General features: G+C 39.3%; 2 protein-coding genes across 5 annotated transcripts in view; both read left to right on the forward strand.

Annotated features, from left to right (window-relative positions):
- Window positions 1-3,020: 3,020 nt before the first annotated feature.
- SMG8 (SMG8 nonsense mediated mRNA decay factor) lies at window positions 3,021-7,794 on the forward strand. The gene is made up of 4 exons (XM_025440886.3): window positions 3,021-4,944; window positions 5,660-5,805; window positions 6,077-6,949; window positions 7,363-7,794. The coding sequence occupies exons 1-4, from the start codon at window positions 3,186-3,188 to the stop codon at window positions 7,558-7,560; spliced, it is 2,976 nt and encodes a 991-aa protein (XP_025296671.1). The 5' UTR covers window positions 3,021-3,185; the 3' UTR covers window positions 7,561-7,794.
- Window positions 7,795-17,295: 9,501 nt separating this feature from the next.
- GDPD1 (glycerophosphodiester phosphodiesterase domain containing 1) overlaps window positions 17,296-23,726 on the forward strand; it is a 53,561-nt gene continuing 47,130 nt past the window's right edge. For 2 of the 4 annotated variants that reach the window (XR_003133590.3, XM_025440199.3), the window contains exon 1: window positions 17,301-17,563. Coding sequence is in view for 2 of the 4 variants with exons in the window: in XM_025440199.3 (XP_025295984.1) it covers window positions 17,422-17,563 (142 nt within the window). In the remaining 2 variants the exon portion in view is untranslated. Of the gene's footprint in view, window positions 17,564-17,659; window positions 17,761-23,726 lie in introns of those variants that run through there. The other 2 variants (XM_049114154.1, XM_049114155.1) reach the window with 2 other exon arrangements.

Raw genomic sequence — 23,726 nt, forward strand, 5'->3', positions numbered from 1 at the left:
CCCAGGACCCCAGGATCACAACCTGAGCCAAAGGCAGACAACCACTGGGCCTCCTACGTGTTCCTCAAACTCACCATCCTGAGATCAAGAGTGCCATGCTCTACCATCTGAGCCAGCCACGTGCCCCGATGAGAACTTTTAAGATGTATTCTCTTAGCAACTATTTTTTCTGAGGAGGGGCAGAGAGAGACTTAAGCAGGCTCCATGCCCAGCAAAGAGCCCAATGTGGGGCTCAGTCTCACAACCCTGAGATCATGACCTAAGCCAAAATCAAGAGTCCATCACTCAACTGAGCCACCCAGGCGCCTCTCTTAGCAACTTTGAAATATACAAGACAGTATTAATATGTATAGTCACCATGCTATACCTGAATACTGGAACTTAATACTGGAAATATGGACCTTTTGACCACCTTCACCCATATCTGTACCTCTACCCCCTGGCCCAGCAACCACCACCAGGCTTTTCTCCATTTCTATGACCTAGGTTCTTTTAGATACCACATATAAGTAAGATCATACCTAAATGAGACAATTCTTGATACGGATTTAACACAGAGCCAAACTTACAAAGTAAATTATCTGTATTTATTATTATTTTGTCATTATTTGATATCCCAAGTAAGAACTCATTAAAAATAAATTATCTAATTCCATTTCTATCTTAAAAAAAAATTTTTTTAAATTTTTATTTATTTATGATAGTCACACACACAGAGAGAGAGAGAGAGGCAGAGACGTAGGCAGAGGGAGAAGCAGGCTCCATGCACCGGGAGCCCAACGTGGGATTCGATCCCGGGTCTCCAGGATCGCTCCCTGGGCCAAAGGCAGGCGCTAAACCGCTGCGCCACCCAGGGATCCCCGAAAAAAAAAAAAGATTTTATTTATTTATTCCTGAGAAACAGAGAGAGAGGCAGACATAGGCAGACAGAGAAGCAGCCTCCTTGCCAGGAGCCCAATGTGGGACTCGATCCCAGGACCCCAGGATCGTGACCTGAACCAAAAGCAGACGCTCAACCACTGAGCCACCCAGGCACCCCTACTCCATTTCTATCTTAAAGCCAAAAGTATTTAAAAATAAAATCTAACCATTCAAAACTCCAATCAACTAAACCAAATATTGAGTTAAGGCTTTCCACATTTCAAGAAAGAATTGTTCAATATTAGAAATTGGAGAAAGTGTTCATTGCAGAAAAATTAGAAAATAGATGAAAATAAAAGATATTGAAAAGTACAGCATAGGAAAGACAATCAATAATGTTGTAATAGGGACACCTGAGTGGCTCAGTGGTTGAAGTAGTGATCCCGAGGTCCTAAGATAGAGTCTCACATCGGGCTCCTGGAGGAGAGCCTGCCTCTCTCTCTTCCTGTATCTCTGTCTCTCTGTGTCTCTCATGAATAAATAAATATAATCTTTAAAAAAATAATAATGTTGGGGATCCCTGGGTGGCTCAGCGGTTTGGCACCTGCCTTCAGCCGAGGATCAAGTCCCACATCAGGCTCCCTGCATGGAGCCTGCTTCTCCTCTGTCTGTGTCTCTGCCTCTCTATCTGTGTCTCCCATGAATAAATAAATAAAATAAAATTTAAAAATAATGTAATAACTATGGTGACAGATGGTAACTAGTTATTATGGTGAGCATTTCATAAAGTATACAATTTTTTAATCACTATGGTGGACACCTGAAACTAATGTAATGTTGTATGTCAACTCTATTTCAATAAAATAAATTTTAAAAAATAATAAAGAGGGATGTCTGGGTGGCTCAGCGGTTGAGGGTCCGCCTTCAGCTCAGGGTGTGATCCCGGGGCCCTGGATAGAGTCCCACATTGGGCTCCATGCGTGAAGCCTGCTTCTCCCACTGCCTGTGTCTCTGCCTCTCTCTCTCTGTCATGAATAAATAAAATCTTTAAAAATAATAATAAAAAAGAGGACATCTACCACAAAACCTGCATACAGATGTTTGTAGCAGCTTTATTAATAATTTCCAATACTTGAAAGCAACTAAGATGTATTCTAGTAGGCAAATGGGTAAATAAACCATGGTGCATCTAGATAACAGAATATTCTTCAACACTAAAAAGAAATGAGCTATCAAAGCATGAAAAGATAGATAAAACTTAAATGCATATTACTAAGTGAAGAAGCCAACCTGAAAAAGCTATGTACTGTATGAGTCCAACCATAGGATAGTGTGGAAAAGGCAAAAATATGGAGATAGTAAAAAGATGGGTGGTTGCAGGAGGTTGGAGATAATGATGTATTAATGTAGGTTCATAGATTGCAACAAATATACCATTCTACTACAGGATATAGCGATGGGGGGCGGGGAGAATGTGCTCGTGTGTGGAGCAGAGGTTACCGTGGAACTTTCTGCACAACTAAACCTAAAACTTTTTAACCTAAAATAAACCTAAAACTTTAAAAATAAAAGTCTACTGAAATAGAAAACGAAAAAAAAAAAAAAAAAAAGAGGAAAAAGAAATAAAAGTGAATAAATTCTAAAACGTTTTAAACATTGTAATATATATTTTAACATTTTGGTATATAGTCTTCCGAGACTGAGAAATTATGTTTTTAAAGCTTGTACTCCATAAACTTTCCAAAACCACTGGCTTGCTTTCCCACTGATGTGAGTGAATGAAATCTTTTATGGAAAGTACACAAGAAAGGAAATCCGTTCGCCTACCTTGCTTTGCCAGATTATCTCTTGAGCTGTGTTTCTCAAACTGAACTGTGTACATTAGGATTTAGTTGAAATGCAGGCAGTGATTCAGTAGGTGTAGGTTAGGGCCCGAGATCCTGCATTTCTAAGTAGCTCCCACGTGGACCTGCAGACTACACATTCTGTAGCGAGGTTCCAGAGTTTAAACTGAACCACTATTCTGTTTTTCCAAGAGTTTGACCAGCTTCCTTTGCAGTGTTTTTGCATTCCTTGAACTGCAAACTAGCTGTTTCCAATTGTCTCTTTGATCTCTCAATTCCTACAGTCACCGGCTAAGGAGAAACCTAAACAAGGGGCGGTATCGCCGTAGGGAACCCGCGGAAAATTAGGAGGAGCGGGAGGCGGAACCTAAAGTGAAAGCAACCAGGAACTGAAGAAGCGGAGGAGGGATTTCGAAATTGGACGAAAGCCGGTTGGGTTTTCTGGGCGGACCGGAAAGAGTCTAGAGAAGTCTCTGCACCATGGCGGGTCCTGTCAGCTTGCGAGAGCTTCTAATGGGAGCTTCATCCTGGACCGGCTCTGAAAGTCCGGAGGGAACCCCTACAGAGGGCGGAGGGAGCGTGGCTGGCGGACCGGAGCCTCCTTGGCGAGAGGATGAGATCTGCGTGGTGGGAATCTTCGGCAAGACCGCCCTGCGCCTGAATTCCGAGAAGTTCTCACTAGTGAACACGGTTTGCGACCGACAGGTCTTTCCCCTCTTTCGCCACCAAGATCCTGGGGACACAGGGCCTGGAATCAAGACCGAGGCTGGAGCCGTGGGGGAGGCTGGTGGAGCCGGAGACGCTGGGGCGGGGACCGGGGAGTCGGTTCGGGGAGCTGTAGCGGGCGCTGAAGGTAACCGAACTGAGCCGGGCTCCCAGGACTACAGCCTTCTGCAGGCCTATTACAATCAGGAAAGCAAAGTTCTTTATCTTCTTCTCACTTCCATCTGTGACAATTCGCAGCTTCTGCGGGCTTGTCGTGCCCTTCAGAGCGGGGAAGCTGGAGGTGGCCTCTCGTTACCTCATGCAGAAGCCCACGAGTTCTGGAAGCATCAGGAAAAACTGCAGTGTCTCAGTCTCCTTTACCTTTTCTCCGTCTGCCACATCCTGCTTCTGGTCCATCCCACTTGTTCCTTTGACATCACTTATGATCGAGTATTCAGAGCCCTGGATGGACTGAGACAGAAAGTACTGCCCCTCCTGAAAACGGCCATTAAGGATTGCCCAGTTGGCAAAGACTGGAAGCTAAATTGCCGACCTTGCCCACCTAGACTCCTTTTCCTTTTTCAACTCAATGGAGCCCTCAAGGTGGAACCCCCTCGGAGCCAAGACCCAGCTCATCCAGACAAGCCCAAGAAGCATTCTCCTAAAAGGAGACTGCAGCATGCCCTGGAGGACCAGATCTATAGAATCTTTAGGAAGAGTCGTGTCTTGACTAATCAGAGTATCAATTGCCTCTTTACTGTGCCTGCCAACCAGGCTTTTGTGTACATAGTTCCGGGAAGCCAAGAGGAGGACCCAGTAGGCATGTTGCTGGACCAACTTAGGAGTCATTGTACTGTCAAGGACCCAGAATCTTTGCTGGTGCCTGCACCCCTTTCTGGGCCCAGGCGATACCAGGTGATGAGGCAACATAGCCGACAACAGCTTTCTTTCCACATTGACAGCAGCAGTTCCAGTTCTTCCGGGCAGCTAGTGGATTTCACTCTTCGGGAATTTCTGTGGCAGCATGTGGAGCTAGTCCTAAGCAAGAAAGGTTTTGATGACAGTGTGGGCAGGAACCCACAGCCTTCCCATTTTGAACTTCCCACTTATCAGAAGTGGATCTCAGCAGCTTCAAAACTGTATGAAGTAGCTATTGATGGGAAAGAGGAAGACCCAGGGTCTCCCACTGGGGAGCTAACATCTAAGATTTTAAGCAGTATTAAAGTCTTGGAAGGGTTTTTGGATATTGACACCAAATTCTCAGAAAACCGGTGCCAAAAAGCTTTACCCATGGCCCATAGTGCCTATCAGTCAAATTTGCCTCATAATTACACAATGACTGTCCATAAGAATCAGCTTGCTCAGGCTCTTCGAGTGTACAGTCAACATGCTAGGGGTCCAGCCTTTCACAAATATGCCATGCAGTTACATGAGGACTGCTACAAGTTTTGGAGCAATGGCCATCAGCTCTGTGAGGAGAGGAGTTTAACTGATCAGCACTGTGTACATAAATTTCACTCCTTACCTAAATCAGGTAGCTAAAATTTTCTCAGCATTTTGAAATCAGAATTAAGCTGTGTTTCTATTCTTGTGGGTTTTTTAAATTATTATTTTTGAGTAATCTCTTTGCCCAAAAAGGCACTCAAACTCATAACCCTGAGATCAAGAGTTGCATACATCACTGGTTGAGCCAGCCAGGCAACCCTTTATTTTTGTTTTAAGAGAGGCTGTTCACTATGTATTGATATTTTTTAAAGAGCCCTACAGAAATTCAGTTGCATCAAATTTAAGTTTTCTCTCTTGCTGTAAAAAGAAAATAACAGCTATGACTACTAATTATTTTCTTGTATTTAAAGGATGAACCATAGGAAATTGGTAAGTGAAAACTGTTAACATAAAGTTCAGAAATTACATATTCACATTTTTACCTTGGAGTTTTTGTTGAACTAAAAAGAAAATACAATGAAATGCAAGGTCACCATAATGAAAATAAAATTTACTTAGAAAGCCTAAGACTTTAGGTTGAAAATATATATCATTTTATGTATTTTCAGTTGCTTCTTGTGTGTGTGTATTTAGGCAAGGTTTTGTGTTTTTTTTTTTTTTTTTTATTATGGTTTTGTGTTTTTGATGGGTTTTTTTTTCCCTTTTCCCTTCCAAAGAACTGTTTGGAAAATTTGGGGGGTTAGATGTATAGAATGTAAAATAAATTTGACTCTGTGTTGTGTGTATGAAATTGTATTTTCCAGGAGAAAAACCAGAGGCCGATAGAAATCCTCCGGTGTTGTATCACAATAGCCGAGCTCGATCTACTGGTGCTTGTAACTGTGGAAGGAAACAAGCACCTCGAGATGATCCCTTTGATATCAAGGCAGCTAACTATGACTTCTATCAGGTAGTCTCTACATTTTTTTCTTCCTCTTTTTCCTCCTCCCACCCCCCCCCCTTTTTTTTTTGTTAACTACAATTTAAGTAAAAATACATATTTTCAGATGCAAAATATGTAGAAAAGTAAATGAGACTGGAATGTGATATATAGATAAGGGAAGGTTCTTTATATATATTTACTTACCCATTCATTGTTAACCTTGCTTTTTAGAGTGAAGAGTGTGTTATTTTAAATGAAAAGTTCACAAGTTTGTTTACTTTGTTTTTTTCCTGTATAGCTTCTGGAAGAAAAATGTTGTGGAAAACTGGATCATATCAATTTCCCAGTATTTGAACCAAGTACTCCAGATCCTGCTCCTGCCAAAAATGAATCTTCTCCTGCCCCTCCAGATGCAGATGCTGATAAACTTAAAGAAAAAGAACCTCAAACCCAAGGAGAGAGCACAAGTCTGAGTTTAGCTTTGAGTTTAGGCCAATCCACAGATAGTTTAGGTACCTATCCAGCTGATCCACAAGCAGGAGGAGATAATCCAGAAGTTCATGGTCAAGGAGAAGTAAAAACTGAGAAGAGACCAAATTTGGTTGATAGACAGGCATCTACAGTTGAGTATCTCCCAGGCATGCTGCATTCAAATTGCCCTAAAGGTCTCCTACCCAAATTCTCCAGCTGGTCATTGGTTAAATTAGGCCCTGCTAAGTCTTATAACTTTCATACAGGTTTAGACCAACAGGGCTTCATTCCAGGAACAAATTATCTTATGCCTTGGGACATTGTCATCAGGACTAGAGCCGAAGATGAAGGAGACTTAGACACAAATTCTTGGCCTGCTCCAAATAAAGCTATTCCTGGAAAGAGAAGTGCAGTTGTAACAGGAAGAGGAAGACGGAGAGATGACATAGCTCGAGCATTTGTGGGCTTTGAATATGAGGACTCTAGAGGTCGAAGGTTTATGTGCTCAGGGCCTGACAAAGTAATGAAAGTAATGGGAAGTGGGCCAAAGGAGTCTGCTTTGAAAGCCCTGAATAGTGATATGCCCTTATATATTCTGTCATCATCTCAGGGTAGAGGGCTAAAACCACATTATGCTCAACTTATGAGGCTTTTTGTTGTAGTTCCCGATGCTCCTTTGCAGATAATACTAATGCCTCAGGTAAGAAATACAGCCTTTTCCATCCTTAAACAAAAATGCTGATGCTTGTTTTGATTGTTTTTTAAAAGTACAATATAATATCAAAATAATTATTTCATTAAACAGGCCTAAAATTTAAATATCTTGTATGTCTAATATTCTAGTTCTTTGAAAATAAATCATGTGTTTACTAGTTTACACCATCAATTCATGTTGTTTAGTTCAAAGGCAGAATTTGAAGTTAAAAATCTGTAGAAAAGCAGGATACTGTTTGAGGCTACATAATGTAATACTGAGTATTCATTAGAGTTAAGAGTATACATTACCTTCTTAATCTTATATGGTCTTTGAACCTATTGCTTGTTTAGGCATTTATCTTTTAGGTGTTTCTTACTGAAAAATGTAAAAATAAGTACATTATCTTTATTTTTCAGGTTCAACCAGGCCCACCACCTTGTCCAGTATTCTACCCAGAAAAACAAGAAATCACTCTTCCACCGGATGGCCTCTGGGTTTTGAGATTTCCTTATGCATATGTAACTGAGAGAGGACCTTGTTTCCCTCCTAAGGAAAACGTGCAGTTAATGAGTTACAAGGTGCTCCGTGGAGTTCTTAAAGCAGTAACCCAATGAGTGTTTTACAGCCAGTTCAATCTTAAAGCTGGTGTTTGGTTTTGGTGTGTATGGGTTTGTTTTTGTTTTGGTATATGTATGCTGTGTTTTCTTGAATCCAAAATGTGTTTTGGTTACAGGAGTTCAGTATTAGGACAGTAGTTGTTCCATTATTTCATGATATTATTGATATTTATTGTAAATGGGCCTACAGTTTGCTAATAAACATTGGTTCTTCTAGAAAAGGACATAAAATGCCTGGTTGATACCTGTATTTTGTTTCTGTTTCACTGTCCATGATAAAACATGTTTCTATCATAACTGAATGTTCCATAATCATGTTGAGCCAAAACTTTGTTTTGGTTAAAATGATATTTTAGCTGGGATTTTCCTTAAGATGCCACTTCTGAAATTATCTTCAAAATAAGATCATCCAGTGGATTATCTGGTAATGGTATGAGGATGTAATTGCAAAAAAAACCCTATTGTTTGGCTCACAATTCTGGTACCTAAGTTAGACTGTTTTGTTCTTACTATTTTATTCCTGGACTGATGAGATATCATGTTTTATTTTTTTAATTTAATTTTATTTCATTTTTTAAATTTGAGAGATACCATATTTTGAATGAATGCTATCTGAACTAAAACTTTTTAAAAAATTTTTTTTTAAGATTTTTTTTTTTTAAGATTTTATTTATTGATTCATGAGAGATACAGAGAGAGAGGCAGAGACATAGGCAGAGGGAGAAGCAGGTTCCCTACAGGGAGCCTGATGTGGGACTCGATCCCAGGACCCTGGGATCATGACCTGAGCCATAGGCAGATGCTCAACCCCTGAGCCACCTGGGTGCCCCTATTTTTAAGTAATCTCTATACCCAACGTGGGACTCCAATTCTGGAAATTAACCTATGTTCTTGCATCCCATCCTTATTTTTCATCCTTTTTAATTTTTCATTCCTTGTATATCATTTTTTAACAATCACAGTTAACTTTTTGTACTAAGCATGGTTCTTAGTTTGTTTTATCAAGTATTGCACTGCATTTGGAAAATACAACTAGATTGCTCTGTAGGACATATATTAATAGTTGATTGTTCTTTTCCTTTTAAAGACTAACTTATTTATTTTAGGGAGGTGGTAGGGGCAGAGGGAGCCTGAGAAGGAGAGCAGACTGTTTAGGGTTTTTAAAAAAGATTTATTTATTTATTTTAGGGAGAGGAGGAAGGGGCAGAGGGAGTCAGAGAGGAAGACAAGCTGACTCCTTGCTGAGCCCAGAGCTTGATTTGGGGCTTGATCTTATGACCCTGAGATTGTGTTCTGAGCTGAAACTAAGAGTCGACCACTGGCCACTTAACTGGCTGAGATACTTAGGTACCCTTGTTTTGCTTTGTTAATAGCCTATAAGACTTGAATAAGGGTTGGGTAAACCCTTATTACAACCCTTGTTACAAGTTAAAGGAACTGTAACAAAGTAGTTTGTAAGAACAGATAAGGTGTTGAAAGAGAAAACTTGTGACTTTTTTTTGTTTCTTTTTTGATGTCATTCTTACATGGAACAATTTTACATTCCTGCTAAAATGAGAATGTGATTTTCCTTCATTACTTTTATTGACAGAAGCCATCCTAATTTGAACTTCTGTAGTTTTCAAATACAAAGTTTTACGCTATTTGTATTTATAGCCTGCTTAAAAGACAATTGCAGAACTTCATGTTTTTATTCATAAATTGGTTTATAGAGTGTTGCATTGGAGAAATATGGACTATACAATTTGTATTGCTTACTGCCTTTCACATCAGTAATATAAACCTTATTCAGCCAATTTCAAAAGTGATTTTATTAAAGAAGTTATATTTGTTCTGTAGCAGCACTTGCATTGCCTTTGCTTAGCAGATGCTTCTCTTTTTGTTGAGATATAGGCAGATGATTCAAAATGATTTTTTTTAAAGAATCACTAGGTCAGAAGGGACTTCACAGCATATCCTTTAGTCTGTTGGTAAGTCTGTTGTAACTATGAAAAGTTGTATAGAATTTTAGGAAGTGAATTATATCTTATTCAAGGAGTGCTTATTATTTAAAGGACTAATATGATAAATCTTTCTGTCATGTAAATTACATTATTCTGATTTTTTAAAATGGCTTCACATGTTGGTTTAAAATCATGTTGCCCTATACTACTTAAACAGGGAATCTGTATCTTAGTAGAAAAACAAACAAACAAAATCTTCCAAGAAACAGTTAAACAAAGAAAGTAGGAAAATGGGGCTGGGAAATACTGATTCACAAAAATAATAGCTACCCTTTATTGAATAGCATAGGATAATAATAGCTATTTCATGAATGTCCACTTGTTATGTACTTTACTAAACATTTTGGATACATTGCCTCAAATCTTCAAAACATTTCAAGATAAATCTATTTTGTAGATCAAGAAATTAAAGTTTCAAGTGGTTAAATCATTTGTCCAAGGCTGCATAGAGAGGGAATAGCAAAGTCGTAATTTAAATTGAGTACTCTGATTTTATTTTATTTTTTTAAAGATTTATTTATTTATTTATGATAGACATAGAGAGAGAGAGAGAGGCAGAGACACAGGGGGGAGGGAGAAGCAAGCTCCATGCCGGGAGCCCGACGCTGGACTCAATCCCGGGACTCGATCCCGGGACTCCAGGATCAAGCCCTGGGCCAAAGGCAGGCGCCAAACCGCTGAGCCACCCAGGGATCCCCTAGTACTCTGATTTTAAAGCTGTACTCTTCCTATGTCCTGCCTTCTTAAAAAATATAAAATTGAAAATTGCATGTCAGTTCCTTCAACTGCGTATTTGACTCTGATCTAAAACATGTGAATGGGTGAGTTTTTAATGTCAGAAAAATTGGGCATGATACCCCAAAAAGTATTAGTTTCTTTTAAGTCTTAGTTTCTTAATTGTCTCCAAACTGTATTGAATCTTTATATTATACCATCTCTCATTCCAGATTTTCTCCGGTGTAAAATAATACTATCATAGATTGAAGCCAAAAAAAAAAAAAAAAAAGATTCTATTTGCTTAAGAAACCTGGACAAGTCAGCAAGTCAGGTGGCTCAGTCCGTTGAGCATACAAACTCTTGGTTTTGGCTCAGGTCATGAACTGATGGGTTGTTAGGATCCAGCCCCAGGTCAGGCTCTATGGTTGTCAGGGAGAGTTGGCTTGAGGATTTTTCCTCTGTCCATACCCTCTCCTACTCACTGTCTCTCTCAAATAAATAAATCTTTTTAAAAAAGAAAAAGAAACCTGGATAATTTACTTAATTCTTGAATATTATTTTCTCTAAAATGGCAATGGTTAAGTAAATGAATGAATAAATTAATAAAATAGTAATGATAATCGCTATTTATCACAAAGGGTGTTTGTAAGGAGTAAAGGAGTATATATATAGGGGCACCTGGGTGGCTCAGTTAGTTAAGCATTTGCCTTTGGCTCAGGTCATGATCCCAGGGTTCTAGGATGGAGCCCCATGTTGGGCTCCCTGCTTAGCAGAGAGCCTGCTTTTCCCTCTCCCTCCAACCTGCTGCTCCCTCCTGCTTGTGCTCTCTCTCTCACTATCAAATAATTAAAATCTTTTTTAAAAAGTATATATATAAAGCTCCTAACAGACACATAAATAAGTTATTGAGAATAATTACAATTTATCTTGAATTTTCTTATTTATTTTACCTTTAAGGTATCCCATAAGTCTAATAGTTTTGGAGATGGTGAATAAATTTTGGTTTTAGTCCTATCTTTTATAATCAGGTAAACAGTACCTAGTATATGCAAAATCCTGTGGTAAATAAAACACCATGACATGTAGCTGTTTTATAGACTTGAATTTGTACCTTTACTCTTGTATCTTTGGTCTTTTAAACCTGATTTAATTTTTGTTAGTTTGTTTATGATTCAGATATGATAGCCTCTTAAATCCTTTGGCCATTTCTGTCTCCTTTCTGTCTCCTACAAGTTTGTGCCTGTCCTAAGATGCAGCAAACAGAATTGTACTCAGTTTTTGGAATGCTGCACAGTTGTGCACAGAGGCCAGCTAGTAGTTTATGTTTAATTTTCAATACTCTGAATTATTTTTATTGGCCTAAGTTGGCACAGCAGCTCACTGGTTTAGTGTTTTAAGGAACCAATTTACTGCATTTCCAAATATTGGATACCATCTAAAGCTTTAGTTTATTGGTCTTGTAAAATGAGGATAATAACTCTCTTATCTACCTCAAAAGATAACCTTGGTTCAAACTCTTAGTCTTGTTAATTGAAGTCCTTTACAAACTCTTATAAATAGAAGGGATACTTATTATTCTTTGTCTGTTTGTAACAGAACTTAGATCCTATCATATTCTAAATACAATGTAACTATTTTCCCCAAATCTTTCTATGCTAAAAATAGTCCTGCCCGTAGATATAGCAATAGAAATAATTTTTCTTTCTTTCTTTCTTTCTTTCTTTCTTTCTTTCTTTCTTTCTTTCTTTCTTTCTTTCTTTCTTTTTCTCTTTCTTTCCTTCCTTCCTTCCTTCCTCCCTCCCTCCCTCCCTTCCTTCCTTCCTTCCCTCCTTCTTGCTTTCTTGCTTTCTTGCTTTCTTTAGATTTATTTATTTATTTGAGAGAGAGTACATGTGTGGCAGGTGGGGTAGAGGGAGAGAATCTTCAAGCAGACTCTTCACTGAGTGCGGAGCCTGTTTCTGTGCAGGACTTGATTCCACAACCCATGAGATCATGACTTGAGCCAAAACCAAGAGTTGGAAGCTCAACCAACTAAGCCACCCAGGTGCCCCTAGAAATCATTTTCTATTTGAATAGAAATAAGACAAATTTCTAAAGTATAAATTATATATTGTGGTTCCCTTTTATTACACTCTTCTTAGAGGACTGTCTTATAACAGTTGATTATTACTTCCTTTCTCCTACTGAGTTATATGTACTTGAATTTCCAGTGATTTTTATTTTTGATTTTATCCTAGGTGTTTTCTCAATATAAATATGAGTACCCAGTTTAGAATCCCACTTAAAATCCCATTGTTTTTGTTTTTGAACATACCTGTGTTGTTTTTGTAAAACCAGTGTGTAGTCACTATATCTGTTATTAAGAATTTGTTTTAGTGGAGGGGTGCCTTGGTAGTACAGTCTGTCAAGCGGCTGACTTGGTTTCAGTTCAGGTTGTGATTTCAGGGTCCTGGGATCTAGCCCTGAGTAGTGTTCTGCACTCAGGCAGAGTGCTTAGGTTTCTCTCTTTTCCCCCTCCCTCTGACCCTACCCTTGTTCACTTGCATCCAAGCACTTTCTCAAATAAATTAATCTTAAAAACTTTTTTAAGATAAATTACCTGATAATCCACTGCTTTCCCAATACTCTGCTTGCAACATTTTAGTGAATATCCTTCTAGACATCTCTATGCATATATACACATGAAGATATGTTCTCAATTTTACATAATTGCAATCATAGAATACAAGAATATGAAAATACACTTGTTTTATACTGTACTTTTTTTTCCCTCAACATGTAGTAGACATTTTTCCTGTCAGTAAACAGAAGTCTGTTATTAATGGCTGCATCATTTTCCCGTATGATTTACACAGTCTTTGTTTGATATTTAGGTTCTTTCCAATTTAGGGCTCCTACAATGATGAAACACCATGATATATACATATGTCTTTTTTTTTAAGAATTTTTTAAAAGATTTAAAAAATTTATCTGAGACAGCGAACACAAGCAGGGGTAGGGGCCAAGGGAAAGGGACAGATAGACTCCGTACTGAGTGCGAAGCCCTATATGGGGCTTGATCCCATGACCCTGAGATCATGACCTGAGCCCAAGTCAGACGTTTAGCCAACTGAGACATCTAGGTTCCGCACATACATATATGTCTTTTATTAATACTTATGAAGTTTTCTTTGCAGGATAAACTGTTAGACTTTGGATTGACAGGACAAGGGATATATGCATTTTGTGTTTTGATACATATTGCTAAATTGCCCTACAGAAAGTTGAACCATGCTCTAGCCTAGTATCAGATTCCCATTATCATAGTTGGGAATCCTGATGGCAGTCCAATCCAATCAGCACTAGTTTTCTTATTTCGAATAGTATCTCAATTTAATTTGTGAGTTCCTTCAGAACTCTTGGGTAAATATTTTCTGATCCCAATGATATATGTTCCTAGGCAATTGCATCTGTTATTAGAGCACCTATGATTTGGGCAATGCAATTGTGGATGGGATTTAAATGACAGCCTAAGGAATCATTAATCTTTTATTTTTTAGAAGATCAATACTATCTTCTCCAACCAACACCTTGAACTGAATTGAGATTGGTGACTTGGTTATAACATCAGCTACTAGCTTAGTGGTCTTGGGTAAACTACTTAACTTCTACAGACATCAGTTTTTTTTTTTAATTTTTTTTAATTTTTTATTTATTTATGATAGTCACAGAGAGAGAGAGAGAGAGAGAGAGGCAGAGACACAGGCAGAGGGAGAAGCAGGCTCCATGCACCGGGAGCCCGATGTAGGACTCGATCCCGGGTCTCCGGGATCACGCCCTGGGCCAAAGGCAGGCGCCAAACCGCTGCGCCACCCAGGGATCCCCAGTTTTTTTTCTTTACAGTGAAACAAGCCAGTGATTTCTGATCCACTTTCTTTTTAACATTTTTCCCCTATGATACTTGATTGTACTAAGTTCCATTCTTGGTTTAAATAATGTCTTATTGGGATCCCTGGGTGGCGCAGCGGTTTGGCGCCTGCCTTTGGCCCAGGGCGCGATCCTGGAGACCTGGGATCGAATCCCACGTCGGGCTCCCGGTGCATGGAGCCTGCTTCTCCCTCTGCCTATGTCTCTGCCTCTCTCTCTCTCTCTCTCTCTCTCTGTGACTATCATAAATAAATAAAAAATTAAAAAAATATATTAAATAAAATAAAATAAATAAATAATGTCTTATTAACTTTGGTGACTCTTGTAAATTTGACTCCATCCTGGAAGACATCTCTGGTCATATTGGTATAATTTTTAAAAAAAACTACTTTTCTATTATCATTGCTTGCCTATTCTTTCATTAGTTTTAATTTTCTTGGGCCTCCAATAAGGTATATGTGGTCCTGCTTGGTTATTTGTATTCATAATTATGTATACTTTTCCCAAATTTGTTGCTGATATTTTAGAGAAAAAAATTTTTTAAAGATTTATTTATTGAGAGACACAAAGAGAGAGAGGCAGAGACATAGGCCAAGGGAGAAACAGGCTCCCTGCTGAGTAGGGAGCCCAATGTGGAACTTGATCTGGATCCCAGAGTTCTGGGATCACACCCTGAGTTAAAGGCAAATGCTCAACCACTGAGCCACCCAGGTGGCCTAAGAAAAATATTTTAACTTCTGACAAAATGCTTTACTTATATAGGATATTTTTAATGCTTTCATTTTACTTCATTAGATCCTCAAAATGCCCCATGAAATTAGTTACTATTATCTTCATTTTATAGAATGTAGAAACTGAGGCTTAAACTAAATAATATGCCCAGTCACTTAGGTTGTAAATGGCCTATGTCTATGGGTTCGAAGTTCAGAACTCTATCTACTAAACCAGATACCTCTATATAGGAGGGTTAAATATTCTTAGTTACATAGATTCCGCCCCCCCAGGTGATATTTAGCATATGCATGTGTGTATTCCAATCATAAATAGTAGTCATTGAATTTAGAGAAAAGTTGCTATCAGGTTAGATTTTGGTAAAGGGAAGCAGAATCATGCATATCAGCTGATCTATAGGATATGATCTGACAGCCCTAAACAGATACTTTCCTTAGTTCCTAATAAGGCAATATTCTTCAACTTATGAGTTGCTTTAAAATGTTTTGATTAGGGCAGCCTGGGTGGCTCAGCGGTTTAGTGCCACCTTCATCCCAGGGTGTGATCCTGGAGATCCAGGATCGAGTCCTACATCAGGCTCCTTGCATGCAGCCTGCTTCTCCCTCTGCCTGTGTCTCTGCCTCTCTCTCTCTCTCTCTCATAAATAAATAAATAAAATCTTTTAAAAAATGTTTTGGTTAAGGGACGCCTGAATGGCACAGTGGTTGAGCATCTGCCTTTGGCTCACATCGTGAACCCAGGGTCCTAGGATCGAGTCCCCCATCAGGGTCCTCACAGGGAGCCTGCTCCTCCCTCTGCCTCTTTCTCTGTGTCTCTAATGAATAAATAAAAATTTAAAAATATTTTAGTTTAATAAATGTCATATTTGGAATTTTTATTCTTAGAGCTTTTTTCTATAAAGGATTTACCATTTCTTTGGGTATTTTGATACTAGATCAAGAAATAGACTTACTATGGTGGTAAATTGATGCAAAAGTCTTTTTCGGCTACCTTTTATTTTAAAGATTTTATTTGTTTTTATTTTAGAGAGACAGCACACAAGCAGGGGGAGGAGCAGAAGGAGAGACAAGAGGGGAAAGAATCCCAAGTGCTGGGCTCTGTTCCACTCCCCTGAGATCATGACCTGAGCTAAAACTAAGAGTCTGACATTCAGTGGACCCAGGAGCCCCTTTTACAGCTACTTTTTAAATTTTAATGTAGGCCACTGTTTTCTAGAATCTTCTAAATTTGCAAGGACTTCAACTATCTCTATTTTTGACCTCAAACTTTCTAATTAAGTCCTTCTTCCAGCTTATCTCTTAACTCAGGCAAAGGATCCTGCAGGCAAAGCATAACCCAATGGGAACTGAAACTACTCCCTCAAGCAATAAGGACTGCCCTGAGCCAGCAATGCCCCACCCATGATTTACTCTAAGATAGTGATCAGCTTGACTTTCACTGCCCTCCTCCTAAATGTAGCCACCTTTGTCCCATATTTTCTTTTTATAAACCTGGAAGTATGGATGAAAGGAAAACTAGTTGGGTCTTCTGGGATTCAGTTTCCTATCTAAGACTTTTCAGTAATAACCTATAACCTTGCGAATGTTTTCTTATTTTAAGTAGACTTGCAAGTCAACAAATATATCTTGACTGCCTATCCTGTATAAAGCGTGGGGATTGCATTATCACAGTGGAATGAGAGAAGAATGCCTCAAATTTTGGCTGATAAATTAGGACCCCTTATGGTATGTGTAATGATAGGGAAAACTCCATTTTCATCAAATGGATGAGTTTACTATTTGTTTTAGCAAGCTTTAACTACTCCATTAGTAACAGTTCTTTGCAACTTGCTAGAGTCAGGGCTAAGATGTGCCCTGGAATCTTTTTTTTTTTTTTTTTTTTTTTTAAGATTTTATTTATTCATGAAAGAGAGGCAGAGACCAAGGCAGAGGGAGAGGCAGGCTCTCTGCAGGGAGCCTCATGCGGACTGGATCCTAGGGGCCCTGGGATCCCGACCTGAGCCAAAGGCAGACCATCAACCACTGAGCCACTCAGGGACCCTGGAATCTCCATTTTTGATGAGGATTTTCTAATTGTCAGGCCTTCCCTGAAGGCTATCTTGGAGCAGCCTTTTCTGCCTGAGTGATGGCGAAAACACTGGCAGGTTTCCAAGCTTTCGCCTGTTTGGAGATTTTCAGAGAAGCTGCGGGTTCTACCCCAGAGCTAGATGACAAATGCTCACTACCGGACCTCTGCAGGTTCCTACCCAGCAGCCAGAGCGCGCCTGCGTACCGCAGCTCCTTTGTTGCTCAGACGCCTGGGGTCTGCTGCGCCTGCGTGGAGGGCTGGCGCCGACAAGTGCGCTGCACCGCTGGCACCGGCTGGGGGCGAGCAGACCTCGAGCAGCTGCAGCTGCCGCCGCCGCCGCCGCCGCCGCCGCCGCAGCCGCCGCAGCCGTTGCGACCGCCGCAGCGGAGTTCAGAGGGCCCGGAGGTGGGAGACTTCCCACACGGTGGCTGAGATGTCGTCCACCGCGGCTTTTTACCTTCTCTCCACCCTGGGAGGGTACTTGGTGACTTCATTCTTGTTGCTCAAATACCCAACCTTGTTGCACCCGAGAAAGAAGCAGCGATTCCTCAGTAAACACATCTCTCACCGCGGAGGTGAGAGGGGGGTCCCCAGATCTCGTTGGCGGAGGTGGGGGAGGCTTCCCCCTCCAACTAGAGCTGAGCGCCCTTTAGAGCTCCGCAAAAGGCTGGCGGGTGGAAATGCTTGAGAGTTTGAGGAAGAATGGGGTGTGCGAAAGAGGGCTCCCTGGAGGTGAAGGCGATGTGAAGGGGAGGTCTCTTGAAGGGAGGAGGTAAGGGATCTTGAGACCGAGCCATGGTGGGGGGAATCTCTCAAGTGCAGCGGTGTCAGAGGTTCTCTGAAGGAGGGTGTGAGAATTAAGGGTAGATGGAGCGTTTCTCGGCAGATGGAAGGATGATTGCAAGGGGGGTGGGGGGGGAGCGCCGAGCAGAGCCAGGGTACCCCGCCGGGGAACCGGAACCGACTGTCCGGAGTGGAGCCGGTGGCTGAGCTTGTAGGAAGATCTGGGGCGACGAGCTTCGAGGGTTGAGGAACTGCGTGAACCTGGAGCGTGATGCAGCCTGGTTGTCTGCAGTCCCTGGGGGCTGGCGCCCCACCCCCAGCCTCCCCTTCTGAGCACTGATGATTAAGAGGAGATGGAAACCTAGTCCCTGACTTGGGGACACTTCCCAAGGTCACAATTAGAGCTTAGGTGGGACTGGGACAGAAATTAGAGCGTTCTCGTTCCCAAGGGAGCAAACCTTACACCTGCTTTGGTTTTTTTTTTTTTTTAGCCCCACCCAGCACCTGAGCAATGACACCTGGATTTCCTAAAGACAAAAAGATGATGTAGTTTATGACAGGACTATATTGTTTAAAGAAAACAAAGAAGGTGTTTCTTGGGAAAGTATCTTACTAAAAGGAGCCTAGATAGTCCATCCTGTAATTTCCCAAACAGCAGACCAAATCTTTGCCTCTTCATATCGCAAAATAATGAGTCTTTATTTCAAGTATGATGTGTAAAATGTTGTGAAATCTGATTTAGTCGATCAATTTTAACTGTTCTTTAGAGGTGAATGTTAAATTAGGTTAAAACTGCTTGGAATTTACAGGCCAATCCTTGAAATGGATTTAGTACTGTATTTTCTAACAAGAATTGGCCAGGAATACAGTTTTAAATATGACAGAAATACTTTGGCATTCTTCTGTATAACCTGTACAATTTTATGTTAAGCATAGTTCTGAAGAGTGACTTCAATAGTTATGCTAGTCCCTCTACTCATGAAAAGCATCAAGGGGTCACCAGCTAAATGCCCTGTTATTGCTTATTTGGTTTAATTAGATACATAGTTAAAGCGTAGGATGACATGACTGCTAATATGCCTTCAACTATTAAAACCCCAATCCAACTTTTAGTGTTTAAATTGTTGCTGTAGAAGCAATTTTCGATGGTAGTAGTCCTGTTATTCTGGAGATAGGCAGTATACATACTACAGTTGTGTTTACCTACTTTATTTTTTTAAAGACTTACTTGTTGTTGTTGTTGTTGTTTATGTAAGTAACTTCTACACCCAGTGGGGTCTGAACTCACAACCCTGAAATCAAGAGTTGCACATTCTTCTGACTGAGCAGCCAGGTGCTCTGTGTTTAATGATTAAACAAAAAAAAAGAAAAGAAAAATGTTCTTACTAAAAACCCAAACCAAAACAAAACTAGATTCTCTAAAAAGCTATCTAAACTGTCATTGTAGATAATCTAAATTTTATTTTAGAAAAAATGCATGTTAATTTTTTGAATTTTTGCGATGCACTACAGGTGAAAAAACAGAACTCCATAGAGGTTAGAAAAATATGTGCTAGATCAATTTAGTCAGTATTAAAACCAGGATAAGCTAGATCTACAATTCTTATTTACTATTGGAAATACTTTAAAAATATTTTTCCCTAGATATAAAGTCATTTTCAGTTGTTTCAGTTTCACCCCTTACATAAAAATTTCCATTCATTATTTGCAAATATGGGATCAGTATTTGTATATTCAAAGATATATAACTGAAACTGTCATGATAATCTTGTTAAATATCTGCAGATTTGAATCTATTTACTTATATGATGGTCCTAATGCACTGTAGTAAGTCCCTATGTTGTTAGTGCTTAATATGCTTTTGTTGAGTATGTGCTCCAAATAATACAATTGAATCCAGAGTGATAGAGGAGCTATTTACTAAAAAAAATACTTTGTAACTCAAGATACCAAGTTTCTGGAAAATAATAGTTGAGGAAGGAGTCACTTCCTTGCTACTTTTTATTTTTGTCTTGGACACTGCCAACAACAATCACTAGTCTCTCTGTGCTTATTACTAACATTTGGGCTGATTCTCTATTGCCCAAACTTCAAATACCTGCTATTTCATGTAAATTCAGATCTATGACCGTTCCAAGACTGAAACATTGATCAATATATCTTATAAAGTATATACCAGAATCGCTATAACTCGAAACCCTTAATGTGTACTATATTGTGTCTGTATTATCACCCGGGTCAGATTCTAGACCACTAGTTAGCCTTGGGAAGAAGACTTAGTTTCCTTATTTGTAAATGGGGACTCTTTGCCTTGTTTCTCTTTGGGTTGAGAGGATTAGGTATATAAAATGGACTTTGAAGACTGTAAAATTGTTTTTGAAATATAAGCATGGATATAGGGATCCATATATGTATTATGTATTAGAACTTTGAATTGAATGAGAAAGAATAAGATCAACCTATACTTATGTTTTCAAAATTTTAATGAACATATTGCCTTTTACTGAGATTATCCTTGAAAGAGGAAATTAATGTTTAAAAAATTATTATTATTAATTTTTAAAGATTTTATCTATTTATTTATTCATGAGAGGCACAGAGAGAAGGCAGAGACATAGGCAGAGGTAGAAGCAGGCTCCATGCAGAGAGCCCGATGTGGAACTTGATTCCAGAACTCCAGGATCACGCCCTGAGCTGAAGGCAGATGCTCAACCTCTGAGCCACCCAGGCATCCTAATGTTTCAAAAATTAAATTCTGTAGGTTTATTTTGTTCTTGCCTCTTTAGAGCATATACATTGTATTACATTATATTGTAATGGGCTATGTTAATACATCTGCCTCCCTTACTAGACTGTGAGTTCCTCAAGGGCAGGTTTCAGCTTTTATTAATGCTTCTGTCTCTAGCTTCTAGTGCAGATCCTAATATAATTAAAATAATAAATTATTATTACTACTATTTTAGATTTTATTTATTTGACACAGAGAGAGGGAGCACACAAGCAAGGGGAATAGGAAAGGGAGAAGCAAGTTCCCCATTGAGCATGGAGTCCGATGTGGGGCTTGATCCCAGGACCCTGGGATCGTGACCTGAGCCAAAGGCAGATGCTTAACCTGGGCCACCCAGGTGCCCTTAAAATAATAAATTATTGTCTTCTAATTATCTACTGCATGCTAGATCCCTCCTATGTGTCTCCTAAATTTATTTGACCAAAGAACACCTTTTATGACTACAGTGTACTGATGAAACACCAATAAGATCAAAGATACACCTTTTAGGGATCCCTGGGTGGCGCAGCGGTTTGGCGCCTGCCTTTGGCCCGGGGCGTGATCCTGGAGACCCGGGATCGAATCCCACGTCAGGCTCCCTGCATGGAGCCTGCTTCTCCCTCTACCTGTGTCTCTGCCTCTCTGTCTCTCTCTGTGTGACTATCATGAATAAATAAATAAAATCTTTAAAAAAAAAAAAAAAAAAAAAAAAAGATCAAAGATACACCTTTTGGATCAACTGGAGAGCAAGCAATACTCTCAAAGCCTATTTTCTTAATTTCTCTATGAAAGTATATCCATATATAATCCCTATTAACATTTTGAAGTATATCCTTTAAATACATATTTTCTGATACTTGTAATCATACTGTATATACATTTTTTTTTTCAGATTCCAATTGAGCTGGTTAGAGGTATGATTGCAGGGAGATAGGGAAATAACTTAGTCTAAGATTCCTCTATCTATCTCTATAAGCCAGTTGAATTAAGCAACAGACTTTTTTTTTTTTTTAAGATTTTATTTAGTTATTCATGAGAGACACAGAGAGAGAGGCAGAGATATAGGCAGAGGGAGAAGCAGGCTCCATGCAGGGAGCCCGATATGGGACTCGATCCAGGGATCACGCCCTGAGCCAAAGGCAGAGGCTCAACCAGTGAGCCACCAGGCATCTGCCAGGTGTCCGGCAACAGGCTTTTTTTTTTTTTTAAGTCTATGTATTAAGGGTTCAGTGGCCAAAGAATTAAAAAAAAAAAATCACCTTCCCTCTTAATCTTTTACCCTTGATCTTGAGAAAGAGTATTGTCACAATCTGGGTATCCTGCCACAGAATGATTTGGCCAGTGATAAGTTTGAGGGTAAGTTTACTATTGGACGCTGGCTGCTTCTGGGTTCCAAACTTTAATTGGACTTCCAAGGAAGAAATTGAAAAATCAATTTGAGTCTCAAAAGTATCACTGGAAGTGGTATTCTGTAGTTGCATCCTGAAACACATCCCATGTAGGGTATCAATTCTTTCTCTTCTTGTTCCCTCATTTCTATTTTCAGGGAACTCTTACTCACTTTTCAATGAGGACTTTTTTTTTTTCCTTTTATTTTTTAGTAATCCCTGCACCCAACATGAGGCTCAAACTCACAACCCTGAGATCAAGAGTCGCATGCTCTTCCAGCTGAGCCAGCCAAGTGCCCTTTCAACAAGGACTTTTCCTCATTCATTTCCTCAACTGGCTCACTCCTACTGATACCTTATTAGCAATGAAGTTGTTTATCATTTATTTAATGATAAGTTAATATCATTTCCTGCTCAAGAAAGCAAACTAAAATGTACTTATTTTCAGGAATGGCTGAAATATATATGTCTTAAATTGTATATAAATTTAGAAAAATTAAATATAAAAATATCATTATAGAAAATACTGAAATGACAATTTTTATAGAGAAATTATTGAAATAATTACAGGATACATAACAAAAACCACTTATCACTGAAGAGAGCATACATGTGGTAGTTGGTAAATGCTGCCTGTGTATCAATATAAAGTTTGAGTATCAGTATACAGTTTGCATATTCTTCTGTACTATTGATGTGTTTAGTTTATTTATACCTATAAATACAGATTTCACCAGTTTTTTGGTTTTTTTCCCCTTGACATAGAGAAACAAGTCTGCAGTGTTCCAGGGAACCCATATTGAGAAATGCTCTTAGAGCAGCCTGGGTGGCTCAGCGGTTTAGCGCTGCCTTCAGCCCAGGATGTGATCCTGGAGACTCGGGATCGAGTCCCAAGTCAGGTTCCCTGCATGGAGCCTGCTTCTCCCTCTGCCTGTGTCTCTGCCTCTCTCTGTGTCTCTCATGAATAAATAAGTAAAATCTTTAAAAAAAAAAATAAATAAATAAATAATTTAAAAAACTAAAAAAAGAGAAATGCTCTTAGTATACACCATCTTTACTCCTTACAAGCTCTTTATTCTCTTAGGTAAATCATATATACTATTTCCAAGGCATGCTATAAATATTGAACGAACAAATGAATTTAGAAATGAAGAAGGGATGCACTTGAGTGTCTCAGTTGGTTAAATGCCTGACTCTCTTGATTTCAGCTCGGGTCATTATCTCAGGGTCATGAGATCAAGCCCCATGTAGGGCCTCATGCTGGCTTGGAGCCTGCTTAAGATTCTCTCTCCCTCTCCCACTGTGCCCCCCAACCCCCGCTTTCATGCTCCCACTCTCACACAAAAGAAAGAAAGGAAAGGAAAAAAATGAAGAAGGAACTTAACTTTTTTGCTTGACTTATTGAATAATTTCATTTTGAGTTGAGATAGGATCATGTCTCAAACATTAGGATATGTTTCATTTATACTAAGCTATCTTTTCCAATATCAGAAAATATTTCATTTTGGAGGGCTTTTTGTTGTTTTTTATGTGTGTCTGATGCACATGGTTATATTTGTCATTGCTTTTGCAAACATCACACACACATATAATGTATACAAAGATGTTAATAATAGTGGTTGGAAATAACTAAAACAACTCTACAATGTTTATTGGTTTATAAAACATTTAGAGGTAAAAAGAAAACTGAACAGTTATTTCTTTACTTCACAGCATCTAAATCTAATTAAAGATACAGAAGAGAATGTTTCCTTTACTTTATCTGTCCTATCAGAAATTAACTGATCACGGGGTACCTGG

This window comes from Canis lupus, chromosome 9, assembly GCF_003254725.2.
Source record: "Canis lupus dingo isolate Sandy chromosome 9, ASM325472v2, whole genome shotgun sequence".
Lineage (NCBI taxonomy): Eukaryota > Metazoa > Chordata > Mammalia > Carnivora > Canidae > Canis > Canis lupus.

Coding starts and splice junctions, on each gene's coding strand:
- SMG8 (XM_025440886.3), top strand. CDS start 3,186: ATGGCGGGTCCTGTCAGCTTGCGAGAGCTTCTAATGGGAGCTTCATCC. Junction 4,945..5,659: donor TCACTCCTTACCTAAATCAG/GTAGCTAAAATT, acceptor TGTATTTTCCAG/GAGAAAAACCAGAGGCCGAT. Junction 6,950..7,362: donor AGATAATACTAATGCCTCAG/GTAAGAAATACA, acceptor TTTATTTTTCAG/GTTCAACCAGGCCCACCACC.